The sequence below is a fragment of the Perognathus longimembris genome, chromosome 5 (assembly GCF_023159225.1).
Source record: "Perognathus longimembris pacificus isolate PPM17 chromosome 5, ASM2315922v1, whole genome shotgun sequence".
Classification (NCBI taxonomy): Eukaryota; Metazoa; Chordata; class Mammalia; order Rodentia; family Heteromyidae; genus Perognathus; species Perognathus longimembris.
In genome coordinates this window covers 1,186,504-1,200,850 of record NC_063165.1, presented here as the reverse complement: position 1 = coordinate 1,200,850, position 14,347 = coordinate 1,186,504, and the positions used below count along the sequence as shown (strand labels likewise).

General features: G+C 62.8%; 1 protein-coding gene across 1 annotated transcript; it reads left to right on the top strand.

Moving 5' to 3' along the window:
- The first annotated feature begins 750 nt into the window (after positions 1-750).
- LOC125351572 (proline-rich protein 2-like) lies at positions 751-2,123 on the top strand. The gene is made up of 4 exons (XM_048346428.1): positions 751-1,021; positions 1,117-1,197; positions 1,463-1,590; positions 1,842-2,123. Exons 1-4 carry the CDS (start codon positions 751-753, stop codon positions 2,121-2,123), a joined length of 762 nt encoding a protein of 253 aa, XP_048202385.1.
- The last annotated feature ends 12,224 nt before the right edge of the window (positions 2,124-14,347 follow it).

Here is a 14,347-nt window from a genome sequence, read left to right as displayed (position 1 = left end):
CTCTGTGTGAAGTAGCTCCATCATCTGTACTTACTCATCCAGAGGGGAGGAAGGCTGGATTTGGGCTCCCCGGTCTGGAGGCAGCACCCAAGCCCCTGCCCGTGCTCGGGTCCGGTGCAGACGCTCGCTCTCCTAGCGGCGGGCAGCCCGCGAGGCAGCCGGGTCCCCGCAGGTCCCTTGGGGAGGGAGGAAGACAAAGCCCTCGGTGCCCGGGCCCCTGAATGTGGGGGGGGGGGAGCCCCACACCTCCCCGCGGAGCCGCGTGGGGGGCTCCGTGCCGGCCTCCCTAACCCCCGGGGTCGCGGCTGATGTGCGGCACTGCCCCGTCCCACGTGCCACTCGCCAGCCTCGCGCCGGCCACTGGGACTGCCGGGAAGTGCCCTTCCCATGCGGGGCTCCACGCGGGGCTCCCAGATGGGGCTCCACGCGGGGCTCCCAGACACCGGGGCTCCACGCGGGGCTCCCAGACGCGGGGCTCCCAGACGGGGCTCCACGCAGGGCTCCCAGACGCGGGGCTCCACGCGGGGCTCCCAGACGCGGGGCTCCCAGACGGGGCTCCACGCAGGGCTCCCAGACGCGGGGCTCCCAGACACCGGGCTCCCAGACACCGGGCTCCCAGACGCGGGGCTCCCAGACGCGGGGCCCCCAGACGCGGGGCTGCCAGACGCGGGGCTTCCAGACGCGGCCCCCAGACGCGGGGCTCCCAGACGCGGGGCTCCCAGACGCGGGGCTCCCAGACGCGGGGCTCCCATGCGGGGCTCCCAGACGCGGGGCTCCCATGCGGGGCTCCCAGACGCGGGGCCCCAGACACCGGGCTCCCATGCAGGGCCCCCAGACGCGGGGCCCCCAGACGCGGGGCCCCCAGACGCGGGGCCCCCAGACGCGGGGCTCCCAGACGCGGGGCTCCCAGACGCGGCCCCCAGACGCGGGGCCCCCAGACGCGGGGCCCCCACGCGGGGCCCCCACGCGCGGCCCCCAGGCGCGGGCTCCCAGCGGGTTCTGCGCTCCACCCCGCGTCCAGGCCGTTGCTTTCCCGGCGCGGTGGGTTTATTCACGCAGCTCCACGAAGCGTGGCTCGCGCTTGCCGGGCTCTCACCCTCCCTGGGCTCTGGACAGGGATTTCTGTGCCAGTGCTCCCACTCCGACCTGGGCTGCAGTTCCAGAACATTCTGTCCTGGATGTCCGAGCATACAACAGGTACTTAGCGCAGCGGACCAGCTCAGGCTCCAGTCAGATGTGCCCAGAAAAGGGCCTGGAATTTAGGAAGACCACAGTAGTCTAGGCTGGCCTCGGCAGGAATGTGAGATCCTGCTAAGAAAAATAACTAAAGCAAAAATGGCCAGGGGCTGGGTCACGTGGCAGAGTGCCCTCTGCGCCTCGGCAAGGCTCAAGGTCAAGCTCCGGTACCCCCAAAAGGAGGAGAAAAAAGCCTGGGCACCTATTTTGGTGCCCTTGGCCACAGGTCACGTGAGTGACCCTCGGGAACAGGCAGGACTTGGGGTGCCCCCGCTGCGGGCAGACAGAAGCCGGGCTGGGGTCCGCGGGGGCCTTCGGCGCGGGCCCGGCTGCCGAGAGCCCCTCAGCACGTGGGTTTGCCCGCCCGGGAGCGTGGCGGTCGTGCGGCCAGCTTCCAAGGGGCTGAGGCTCCCGTGGGGGGTGTCCCACGGCTGGGCCCAGGGAGCAGATCTGTGTTGTTTTTGTGGAAAATGTCCTTAACTTTATGAAGCCGCCGTGGCCGATTCGTTGCGTCCAATGGTGAATTAATAGTTTACAAGTCCCTGGGACGTCGCTGCGTCATCGGATCCCAGTGGGCTGTGCCGGACTCGATGGCGTTATGATAGCGGCTTGCACCTATCGATTTGCCGCTGCCGCCCGAGGGAGCCACGCCGAGCATCCCGGAGCAGGGAGACGGGCTGCGTGTCTGGGGGCGGCGGCGGCGGCGGCCTGGGGACCGGCCACCTGTCCCTCCTAGGGGAACACGGCTGGCCAGGCCCAGGGCCCGAGAGGAAGCAAGCCTCGAAGGAAAACCGGAGCTCGAGAGAGACTCGCGCAGAGCGCAGGGCCTTCGGGGGCCGGCGGCCACCCTTCCTCTGCACCGCGTCTTCCGGACTGTTGATGGCTGAGCCAACGTTAACCTAACTAGAAAACCAAAGATCCACCCCGTTAAAGATGTGTGGCGTAGGCACTCAGAAACGCCCCTGCACCATTCCCCGGGAGTCTCGGTTCCTAGAGCCGACCAGCGGCTGTCCCCGAGCCCCTGACACCCTGGGCTGAAGCGCGGGCCTCCCAGCTCCCCAGGGCGAGGAGCCCACCTGTAGAGGGCCACGCGCCGTGGGGACGGGGCCAGGCCAGCCGGTGCCCGCCCCGGGGCACAGCCGCCGGGCTCCAGTCCCGGGGCCACCGACCCGGCCTCCCCCGCGGGAGGCAGCTGAGCGGCTCGGGTTCTAAGCAGAGCTGCCGGGATGGGTGGCGAGATATTTCAGTCTCCTCTCTGCCGCGCGGCCCGGCGTCCGCGGGCGCGTGGGGGGCCACGGCGCGCGGAGCTCCGCGGAGTCTTTTAAGGAAACCCCTCCCCACCGAGGAGCTGAGTCATCTCGCTCCCATCTCTGGGCTCCTGAAATAACTAGACTCTGGAATTAGCCATGCGGGAAAAAGTCACGAAAACCTTTATTGTGAAAAGACAAAACTCAAAGTCTGACACGGAGGGCAGGTGGGGCAGAGGCTGATCTCCCTTCCTGAACCTTCTGGTTTCTTCTATGTGGGGGAGGTGGCGGAGCTGGAGAGAATGAAAGGAAAGGGGACCAGGCAGCCTCCGTGGGGCCATCGCCGCCCCGGAAACCCTCACATGAAAGCGGCCTCTCTGCAAGACACCGGCCGGCAGGAGATGCAAAGTGGAGCTATTTTTAGGGCCTATGAAGCTCAGAGCTGTAACTTGCAGGCTGCGGCTCGCTTTCCCCGCCCAGAGCTGGGATCCGCTCCTTTCTCACGGAGGAACGCACACGCACTGCGGGTTCCGAACACCTGGCGGGCAGCCCGGGCGGCCTCCCGTGGAGGCTGGCCTAGCGTGGGAAATGAAGTCATCCAAGTGCTCGGAGACGGGGTGCTCCCGCCACCTGGCCTCAGACAACAGCAGCACCGTGACTCAGAGCAAAGGTGGCTATGAATATGAGTACACAGTGCTGGAATAGCCAAGAAAACCATGACGCCGGACACATCTGAGAAACGCGGGGAGAATGCTTGTGGCACATCGACCGCGGCTGAGGGACTGGTATCCTGACACATGGAAACCGCTCATTTAGGACTAAGGCCACATCACCCGGCAGGTGGGCGGAGCTCCCTGGGACATCACTGCTTCCTGCTAGAGGGGCCTCGGGACAAAGTCATGGGCGGGCCCCACCTCGGTGTTCCCGGGGCCCCTGAATCTGCCATGGCGCACAGAGGAGGACTCTGCGGGGCTGTGTCACAGGTCCTGGCGTGGGGCACGGAGGAGGACTCTGCGGGGCTGTGTACAGGTCCTGGCCCGCATAAGGCAGGAGAAAAGAAACCCAGGAGACAGAAGAAAATCTATGTCTGTGGACAGACAATACGGTTTGGGGCATAATTGTAGAAAATGCTAAGTGATGTACAAAAACCTACTAGGATTAGTAAGTGAATAGAGCAAGGCCCAAGAAATACAAAGCCAAGCTGCAGAATCAGTTGCAAGCGCGGTGGAGGGGGTGCGGGGCGGTGCACGCCTTTAACCTCAGCCCTCAGGAGGCGGAGCAGGAGGACGAGGCTTTGGACCACCTCGGGTTATACCTGGAAAGGGCAATCCTGAGTCCAATCCCCAGTACTGTGAAAGCAGAGAGCGGGAGAGAAAGAAAGACGGAAGGAGGGGGGAGGGAGGAAGAAAGAATAAGCATTTATAGTAGCAACACAAAGCACAAAATACTTAGGAATCACTTTAAAAGATGTGCAGGACTTCTGCCCTAAAGGTTGCAATACACAGCCAAGGAAACACGTCAGCCCCCACGAATAAGCGGGTAGCAGCATGGTGCGGCTGTCCCCCGCTCCTGCAAGCGTGCATCCACGTCCCCACCGCTCCGGGAGGGGGTGTGGACAGGGCCGCAGGGTTCCCAGGACAGAGGGGCCCAAGAGAACAAGGCCGGAGCGAGGGGCCACTCCCCAGCCCCGCGTCTGCCCCCCCCCCAGCCCCGGCCTCCTGAACGCGGAGCGGTGAACAGTGCTTCTGGCGTTTTGCTCCAGCAGCGTGAACAGACGGGGCACCCGCCGCGGCCACGGGCCCGAAGGCTCCACGTTGTCGAGGCGCCATTCCTCCCGAAACGAGCACAAACCAACGCCATCCTTCTTGGGGGAAACGGTGCCGCCCGCTAAAAGCTCAGCGGAAAGGGGGAGGCCCCGGGGGGGCCCCGAGGGGCTGGGAGCGCCCCTGGCCGCGGGGGAAGGCTGCTCTAGCTGGCCGCCGGGCTCGAGCGTCTGTGTCTGTCAGAAGTCACAGCGCCCTGGGCTGCTGTGCTGCCGCGGTGTGGACTGTGCGTCCGTGCCGTGAGTTGATGCGTGGTAAGAGCTCGGGCCCCCTGGGCTGCGGGGCCGGGTGTGGCCGGGCGCCGCCAGGGCCGCAGGCAGGGCTGTCTTTTCTGGTGAATCTGCTTCAAGGAGGTAGAGGAACCGCTGCGCTGACAGTTCTGGACGTCCGAGGAGCACTTCCCATCATTAAGCCCAGGCCCGCCCCCCCAGCGAGAGCGGGCTCTGATGGGGGCCGGGCACAGGAGGGTCAGAGCCCCGCGGGCACACCTGGCCTTAGCAGACGCTGGGTTAGGGAGCACCCCCCATCCTCTTTCAGGCAGGCGGATGCGTGTGCCCACACGTCCCGGAGCCAGGAGGGAAGGGCAGTGTCACCCTTCCCTTCCTCCTCTGCCGTCTCCTCTCCACCCTCCCCATTCCACCAGAGGCATGCGGGGCGGGGGGGGGGGGGGGGGCCCGCCGACTGGCACCCTGGTGCAGGGCTTCCCTCCACTCACTGTGGAGCTGGGGGTCCACCAGATGCCCTCACTCAGCTCCACTTGTTAGGACCACGTCAAATGCAGATAAAGAGCTAGATAATGCAGCAGGGCTTAAGAAAGCCCTCTGTGGAACTGGGGAGGTGGCCTAGTGGTAGAGTGCTCGCCTAGCACGCATGAAGCCTTGGGTCCGATTCCTCAGCACCACATACACAGAAAAAGCCGGAAGTGGCGCTGTGGCTCAAGTGGCAGAGCGCTAGCCTTGAGCAAAGGGAAGCCAGGGACAGTGCTCAGCCCTGAGTCCAAGGCCCAGGACTGGCAAAAAAAAAAAAAACAAAAAAAGCGCTCTGTGTGTGGTGCCTATAGCTGCTGCCCATCTGTGTGTGTGTGTGTGTGTGTGTGTGTGCGCGCGCGCGCACACAGACAGCTTCTTTGGAAGACGCGGACAGGGCTCATGGGGGCCTGTTCACATAGACTGAATACAACAGAAACATTACAAGTCAAAGAAAAAAAAAGTGTTTTTCCATTTTGGGAAATAGTCTAGGCTTTATATTCAACCAAAAATAGCAGTGGAATTCTAGAAAGCAAAAATAGGTAGGCCTGTGTATGTATGTGATGCAAACGTCCGCACGGCCCGGCTGCTCTCATGTCTCTGGAATGCGGCTATGGAGCTGGGAGCGGAGGCCCCGGCCCGCCCTGCCCGGAGTGGAGGCCCTGGCCCGCCCTGCCCTGCGCGGATGCGGCCGGCCCGGCCCCCGGCTGCCCTCGCCCACTGCAGAGGCCCCGGCCCACTGCCCGCCCTACACGGATGCGGCCAGCCCGGGCCCCCGGCTGCCCTCGCCCACTGTGGAGGCCGGGCACTCGGTCCTGCCGCCACAGGCGTGGCCCCCTGGCCTCCATCCTGAAACAAGGAGGCCAAAAATGAGTCCTGCCTGAGTGGTTTGCTGAGAGGTGGTGAGTCCATCCAGCACACCTGCCCGGCAGGCGGAGGCCTCTCCAGCGACACCGCCCCGCCCCGCCCCGCCCCGCCCCGCCAGGGGCGGGTGAGGGGCTCTGAGCCACCGTGACTCACGGGCTTGTCAATACACTGATCTTTTTTTTTTTTTATTTTTTTTTATTTTTTTTTTTTGCCAGTCCTGGGCCTTGGACTCAGGGCCTGAGCACTGTCCCTGGCTTCTTCCCGCTCAAGGCTAGCACTCTGCCACTTGAGCCACAGCGCCGCTTCTGGCCGTTTTCTGTATATGTGGTGCTGGGGAATCGAACCTAGGACCTCGTGTATCCGAGGCAGGCACTCTTGCCGCTAGGCCATATCCCCAGCCCTGATCTTTTATTTTTATACGCTTTAAGACATATCTCATAGTTTGTTGACACACGAATCAACAGACCTGACAAGAAAACTGAAACCCAAGGAAGGGAGCCCTGTCCAGTGACTGGCCTGTCCTCACCAGCCGAAGCTGCCTCCGTGAGATCCGCAGACCACCAGGCTGCCGAGCCTCTCGCCTCCCGGGCAGGCCCTCCGCGTCCAGTGCGGGGCCCTGCAGGCCAGCCCAGGCCAGCAGCGGCAGCAGCGAAGCCCTGCAACCTCATCACCGCTCTCGCTCCTCCACGACGGGCCCATGAAGTGCGAGGGAGAAGCTGGGGGGCAGCTGGGCAGAGGGAGGGGCTGGCGGGAGGAAGCCGCACTGTCTGCAGAGCCCGCTCCTGCCCCACTTCCTCTTGAAGAGCCAGGTTGGTTGAACAGTAGAACTCTGGTCAATGAGATTCGCCATGTTAACGAAGGGAATGGAAACATCACACCGTCGTTCTGATACAGCCAGAAGGAACAAGTGATAATTTCCATTATGCATTCATGAAAAGGAACATTGCGAAGACAGAAAGGAGCTTTCCTACCTCTGGGAGACGTCTGACTAAGAAAATCCCCGCAGCCACGAATTCCGGCGAGTCTGGGATAGCAGCAAGAGAAGGCTCCGGCTCTGTCCATGGCCTGGCAGCCTGAGCCAGTGAAGCAAGCCAAGAAAAGAGCAGGAAAGGAAAAAATGATCAGGATGGAAGAAAGGAAAGAGTCAGGCACAGACAAACATCTAGGAGTATCTATGGATAGCAACCGAAATTACTAAGTGAATCCAGGAAGATGGCCGAGTATAATAAGGTCAGTATACAAAAATCAAATTATTCTATACAAAGCAAAAGCCTGAGGTGACAAAATAAAACCTGAGAACACTTTATTTGATCATCCACAGCATCAAATACCTAGGAATAACTTGAATGAAGTGTGTATGGAATACCTTTGAAGAAGACGACAAATAAAAGCAGGGATAAACATGAATGGCACACTCAATATTATGAAACTATTATCACTAAGTGGGTGTACAACTTCATAATTCTAACTAAAAATCTAGCAGAGTTTGAAGGAAGATGATAAGCCAATGCAAAGCCCTATAGAAATGCAAAATACCCACATAGACAAGAAAACTTTTGAAGAACCTGGAAGATGACTGTGTAAATCAAGACTTAAATGTTGAGATGAGGTGACTCAAGTCTGTGATTCCAGCTGTGGGGGAGGCAGAAAGTAGGAGGATCACGGTTAAAAGCAAGCACCGGCCGAGTTGTGAGATTCCATCTCAATGGACAAGTTGGTTGCAGTGGTTGTACCTGTGATCTCGACTCTTCTGGGGACTGATATAGGGAGGGATCCTGGGCCAACGCCCAACCTGGCGCAAAGAAATAACTAAAGCAAAGTAAGGCACAGGCTAGACTGGCACTAGGCTAGCACTGGCCTAGCAAGCATGGGGCCCCAAGGAAAAGCTTACTCTATGGCTTCAGACAGTGGTTCAGACAGCAAGTATTAGTATTGGGGTATGCCAGGATACCCCCAAAAATAGTCCAGGAAAAAGCCAGCCCCATGCACACACAGACAAGTTGATTGATGATGAGAAGGTACCACCAAGGAGTGGGAAGGAAGGGGCTGTCATTCACCTAAGTGATGCTGGTCAGTTGGACACTAAATAGAAACATCTACAAACGGAATCCTAATCCCTACCTCACAGCATACAGATAAGGCAATTCCAGGTGGATGGCGGCTCGTCTACATCTCCAGCAACGCACCTCCTAGAAGATAACAGGAGCAAGCTTCATGACTGTGCACTGCCTGAGGTTTTCCACACAGAACACAAATAACGCTAATTATAATAAGGAAAAAGACCGACCAGTTGGACCACACCGAAATGAAGAACTCCTGTTTATCAAGAGGCAATTAGGCTTATGGAAAAGCAAGCCACAGAGCAAAGGAAGGTATCTGTGACACATCTACCTGACAAATCTGTGGCCAGGTATGCCGGGAACATCTGTAAGAAAGAAAAAAAATAACCTGCGACTTCCTTGCAGAAGGATGGAGACTAGCGGGCCTCTCCCGGCTCGGCTCTCCATTCTCCCGCTCCCGGGCGGTGGGAGCTTTCAAGCCACACGCCCCCCCCCCCAGGGAGTCACACGCCCCCCCCCGAGTCACCCCCCCCAGGGAGTCACACCCCCCCCCAAGGAGTCCAGGGATGCCAAGCAGTCTCCTGCTCAGCCGGGAGGAAGGCAGAGTTGTGAAGTCGGCCTGGCCCGGGACGGTAGGTGTCTCCCACGGTGTGGTGAGAGTTCCCGCGCTCGTACCCCCGCTTTCTCAATCTGCACATCCGGTTGGAATTCTCCCTGCCTGGTGTTCACCTTGCCCATTCTCCTTTTAAAATTTGCACTTAAGGGCTGGGAGTATGGCCTGGTGGTAGAGCGCTCGCCTCGTATACACGAAGCCCTGGGTTCAATTCCTCAGCACCACATATATAGAAAAGGCCGGAAGTGGCGCTGTGGCTCAGGTGGCAGAGTGCTAGCCTTGAGCCGAAAGAAGCCAGGGACAGTGCTCAGGGCCTCAGTCTAAGTCCCAGTACTGGACAAAAAAAAATGCACTTAAATACAAATGCCACGTAAGTTACCAAAAGGTGATATGTGAAATAATGTGAGGAGAATCTGGGGAGCTCCGTCCTTTCCAACACATACCACCGCCACCTGTCACCATTCTTTGCCAGCCTGGTGGGGGAAGGGCCTCTTCCTGTGATCCCGTGTTGTGTCTCCCTGAAGCTGGCACCTTCCCACCTGATTGCTGGCCACGCATGTTTCTCCTTTTGTAAAATGTCTGCTGTGTCCTTTGTCCATCCTCTGTGAGCTGACAGATAGATCCCCATACAAACCCTCTCCCTGTTTGTGCGTCGTTCCTTTATTGGATCATTGGATAATTTTAATAGAACCAAATTGTTCACCTTGTATCTTTCGGTCAGCAGTGTTTGTATCTTTCGAAGCCCTTCCCTCACTGGATGGGGAAAGGCCGGGGATGGCGGGAGGGCGACATTGGTCGAGAGGCCTTGTCCTCACAGTCTGACGTGTGGAACTGCTCTTTAAAATTTAGTCACAATAAAAAGAAGGCCTTGAGCCTCCGCCTACACCCTGAGCGCACCCTGCTCATCTGGAATGGGATTTCGTGCATGGTGTGAGGCGCAGCCCGACCCCCACCTTCCCCCTCCGGGGTCAGAGTCCCCACTTCCCAAGCCGTCTCTCACCCTCCATGCGCAGCGACCCCTGCACGTATCAGCACGTGCGCATCTATTTTCTTGGGTTCACCTGCCTTCCCTCAGGTCAGGGACAAATGGTCTTATTTGCTGTAACTCGGGGGTTCGTCTGGGTAGTTTGTGGTGTAAATCTTACTCAGGAGCGTCTCAGCCTGTCCTGGGTCTTTTGCCTTCCATTATGTATTTTGCAGTCACTCAGGTTGCATTTTGAAAATCCTATTAAGGTATTTTCAAAGCTTCCATTAACTCTAGGTAATCTGGGAAAGGTGAATGTTGACAATTCCAAGGTCTTCTTATCAATTAAAGAGGTATGTCTCCGCCTTCAGTTGCTCCTTCATTAATTTTTAAAAATACGTTTCCTCCCTAAAGATCATCTACTTCTTAGGTTTATTTTTAATTCGTACTTTTATTGCTATTATAAGCAATATTATTTTTCCAAATTACATATTTGTTGCTGGTGTACAGAAATAATTTTGGGTGCATGCGTGCCAACTTTAGACTCAGCAATCGTGTTTGATTTTATTGAGAAGTTAGCTGTAGATTTAAATTTCCCTGCCTAGGTAACCGTATCTACTGTAATCATTGCTCTGTGGGTCAGGATGTCCGTGGCCGGTGGGGCAGAGGCAAGCTCTCCTGCCTTCTCCCTCACCCAGGGAACGCCGCCTTCAGAGTCGGTGCTTGTTTTGGGTGGCTCGTAGGAGGAAGCCCCTCTTCTAGGCTCGGTTTTTCTAAACCCCACACAAGCCGGATGCCGCCGAGACTCACGTAGGTCCTGAGGTAGCCGCACGCTGTCCTCCCTTCCCATGTGGACTTTTAAAATGTTAAAGTCCTATTCCTGGGGGAGCCAGGCGGAGGACAGCGGCCTCTCGAGGCTGCAGTTTCTCCACCTGTCCTCGTTCCCGGGCGCATCTCTGCTCTGGAACCGCGTGTCTGGGAGTTGTCTGAGCGCCCGTCTGAGCGCCCCCCTCCTGCCCAGTCCTGACCCTGCAGCCTCCAGCTCCGGGTCCCAGGCCCCCTTTCCTCTCGCAGCCCTTCCTTTCCGTGGCTGGTGAGCTCTTCCTCTTCGCGGCTCTCGGGCGGCCCAGCGATGTGGCTCAGGCTCTGCCAGCCTCCTTCCTCGGCCGCCTGAACGCCAAGGTGGCAGGCAGTGTCCACCGTGGCCGCCTGAACACCAAGGTGGCAGGCAGTGTCCACCGTGGCTGCCTGAACACCAAGGTGGCAGGCAGTGTCCACCGTGGCCGCCACGAGGCAGGTGTGTGCTCAGCACTGCTGAGAGGACGTGGCTTCTTCCCGTCTCCCTCCACCTCAGCAGAGCACCGTGCCCTCCCCCAGGGGCAGGCAGAGTGGGGGGGGAGGGATTCCCATCCCACCCCATCCCCCGCCCCCACCGCCAAGCCCAGTGGCCAGTCATCATCCAGTGCCACAGGGACCAGGTAGCCTGGCTGTATTGCCCAGCTTCAATGTCCATGCTTGTTGCCAACTTTGGCCCCAACTGGGCCAAAGCCTGGCACCCTGGTGCCATCTTCCCCCAGACTTGGAGCAGCCAGAAAGCCAGCTGTTCAGCTGTCCTTCCTACTTTCGTGGCTCGCCTGAGCACAGGATACCGCAAGAGGCCCTGAGAGGCCACTGCGTTGTCACCTGCCCCACTGCCCTGGCTCCATCCTGACAGCAGGTGAGGAAACACCCCCCCCCCCGCCCCCCCGGCTTCTGAGTTTCAGCCTTTCCAGCGCTCAGGACGACTGTCTGGCAGCTCTCGGCTTCCAGTGTGACGAGGGAGCTGGAGTTCCACTGCCGTCTTGAGCCAGGATTGGGAGGTGTGTGCCGGGTGCCGGGCGTGGCGTTTCCCGTCCGTCTCGGGACCCCGGGACCCAGAGATGTCCTGCGGGCACGGGGGGTGGACCAGATGCCGCACACGTGAGCTAGGCTGGCAGCGTGCCAGGGGTGGAGACCCGAGGGATGGTTTGACCCTCTGGCTTTTGCCACTCGAATGTCATGCTTTGCAACTAAAACCCACAAAAAATGATGTCTGAAATGAACATCCTCTAGTGCACCAGTGACCGCGTGCGGGCAATTTCCTTTCTGATTCGTCAAAGATACTTCTGTGGTGTTGGGAGTTGAACTCGGAGCTGTGCATGCTAGACACTAAGCCGCATCCCCAGCCCCTCTTTCTGGCTTCTGGAGGAGCAAATCAATCCAGACTGCGATGTCCAAGTCTCCTCAGGGCCCTTCCTCAAGCAGGTGGAGCTTCGTGATGCGGTGCAATGCCATGGGCATTTTCCAACAAGGTCCTGGGGTGAACTCTAAAAGGACAAGGCTGAGGTTGTCCCGGGGTGGTGGTGGGAGCCCCGGTCCCAGCCCGGCCCCCTGGAGCTGGTTGGCACAGGGGTGTGCCGACCACAGGGTGTGCGGCGAGCCCAGCCGGCGGCCTCGGCACAGCAGGCGGGAGCGTGCTCTGCAGCTCAGGACGGAGATGGCCGCACGCGCAGGCCCGGCAAGGAAAGGCCGGAGTGGTCACCGCGAGCGCCATCCCCGTGCCCAGGCCAAGCTTCCTTCTGCCGGCCGCCACTGTGACCTGCGGCCAGCTCCCTGGAGGACGGGGCGCACGCCATGCCGGCGGCACTGTGCCTGTGAGCACTGGGCACGGCCATCCTGTATCAGAGCCCGGTGTGTGTGCGCAGCTGGACGGGGCGGGCTGGGCGCCTCCTCCGCCTCCGGCAGCCGAGAGCCGGCGGCGGCGCGCCGCTCCACCGGGGCGGGAACGCGCAGTTCCGCAGGTAGCCCGGCCGGAGGGGAAAATGGCCACCCGGCTCCACCCGCGGGGCCGGCAGGGAGCATCACCGGCGAGGCGTTTCCTCCTCTCCCGGGAGCCGCCGTGCTCCCCGCCGGCCCGCGAGCGCACGCACACGCGCACGCACCCCGCCAGGCCCGCACGGCCGGCAGCACCCCCTGAGGAGACACGGGGCCCGCTCCGGCACCCCAGGGTGGGGTCCGGGCTGCGCGCGGGGGACGCCCGGCCGAGGTCCTCGCCACGCCTTCGAGTCCGTGGGAGCCCCCGCCCCGCCAAAGGCCCTGGCCCGCGCGGTCGGCGCCCAGCCAGCGGGCCGCGCTCCCCGCGCCCCCTCCGCGCCCCGCCCTCGGCCTCGCGCGTGCGAGGACTCGGCCGGACCCGGCGGGGGCCCCCGGCGGGGGCCCGGCGCGCTCCGCTCCCGCACCCGGAGAGCCGCGTGGTAACACGGCGCGGACGCCCGTCCCGCCCGCCGCTCACCCGGGCCTCGCAGAGCGTCAGCGGCTCGCACCGGCTCCCGGGCCGACCAGGAGACGCAGCCGGGCAGGGCTGGAGGCCGAGGGGGCCCGGGCCCGGGGCTCGCGGGGCAGCTCACCCACCGTCGGGCGTGGCGCCCACGCCCGCCGTCCGGGCTCGGTCCGGGCGGACCCCGGCAGGGCTCCGGACACCCTGTCCCCACGGCTGGCTGCGGTGGCACGCGGCCGTCAGGGCCTCGTCCACGCGTGGTTCCGGGCGAGGAATGGACGCCCTCGAGACGACCGGCGTGCAAGCGGGAGCCGGGGCGCCGGGCAGAGCGCCTGGGGGCGCGCGCCAGGCCAAACCCCGGCACCCCCCGAGCCGAAGTGAACCGGGCGAGGACCGGTGGGGCCGGCCTGGGGGGGGCACCCCCACGGCGTCTGCCCAGGGCCTCCGTGACGGGGCGGCTGAGGAAGCTCCGGAAGGGAGCCCAGCCCCGGCTGCCAAGCCCCGGGGTCGGGGGCGCGGGCGGCCCCGCTGACCCCGGGAGGAGGAGGCCCCGCAGGCCTGCGCACGCAGCCTCGGCTTTGCTGGGCGGTCGGCGGGCGCCCCTGGGGTCTGGCGTGTGGGGTCAGTGTGTGCACCAGGGCCCTCCCCCTCCCCCTCCCCTCCTCCCCCTCCCCCTCCCCTCCTCCCCCTCCCCCTCCCCCTCCCCTCCTCCCCCTCCCCCTCCCCGAAATGGAGAATAAAAGCCCGCCCCCCGCGTGCTGACTGAGTCCCCGCGGTGCTGGGGGCCGAGCACGCGGGGGGCGGGCGGTGCGGGGGGCGCCACAGCCCGCAGGCGCAGTTCTAGGCGCGCCCGCCCGTGGGCAGCCCTGCCAGCCGGGCGCGCGCCGGCGGTTCGGGCCCCTGACAGTGGCGAGCGCTCCGAGAGGCGAGGCGACGGTGCGGCTCACAGACCCGGGGGGCGGGGGGCTCGAGGCCGGCGCGGGAACGCGCAGGGCCCGGAGCAGGTGCTGCCCGGCCCGCCTCGCGCAGCCGCATCCTCCCCGCGCCCAGCGGGCGGGACCGGGCCGCAGCGCCGTCCGCGTGCGGGGCCCCCGCCGCCTCCCCCGGGAAGGGGAGGGGGACGCGGGGCGGGCGGGCGCACGGCCCGGGTCACGCTCGGGTCCCCCGGGGCCCCCCCGCGACTCCCCGCCCCGCCCACGCCAAGCGGGGGCTCCGCACGGCGGGCCGGGGTCCGGGAGGCGGCGCGGCCTCGGGGAGGCGCGGGCGCGCGCGCGTCGGCGTCCGGCGCGGCCCCGCCCCTGCCGCGAGCGCGCGCCCGCGGCGCGGGCGGGGCGGGGCCAGCGGAGGGGGCGGAGCCGCGGGCGCCAGGCTGCAGCCGCGGCAGAGTCGCCGGGGCTGAGGCGGCGGCGGCGGCTGAGGCGGCGGCCGAGGCGGCGGGCGAGGCGGCGGCGGCGGGGGGCGCCTGGCCGGGGCGGCGGGGCCGGCGGAGCCCGCCG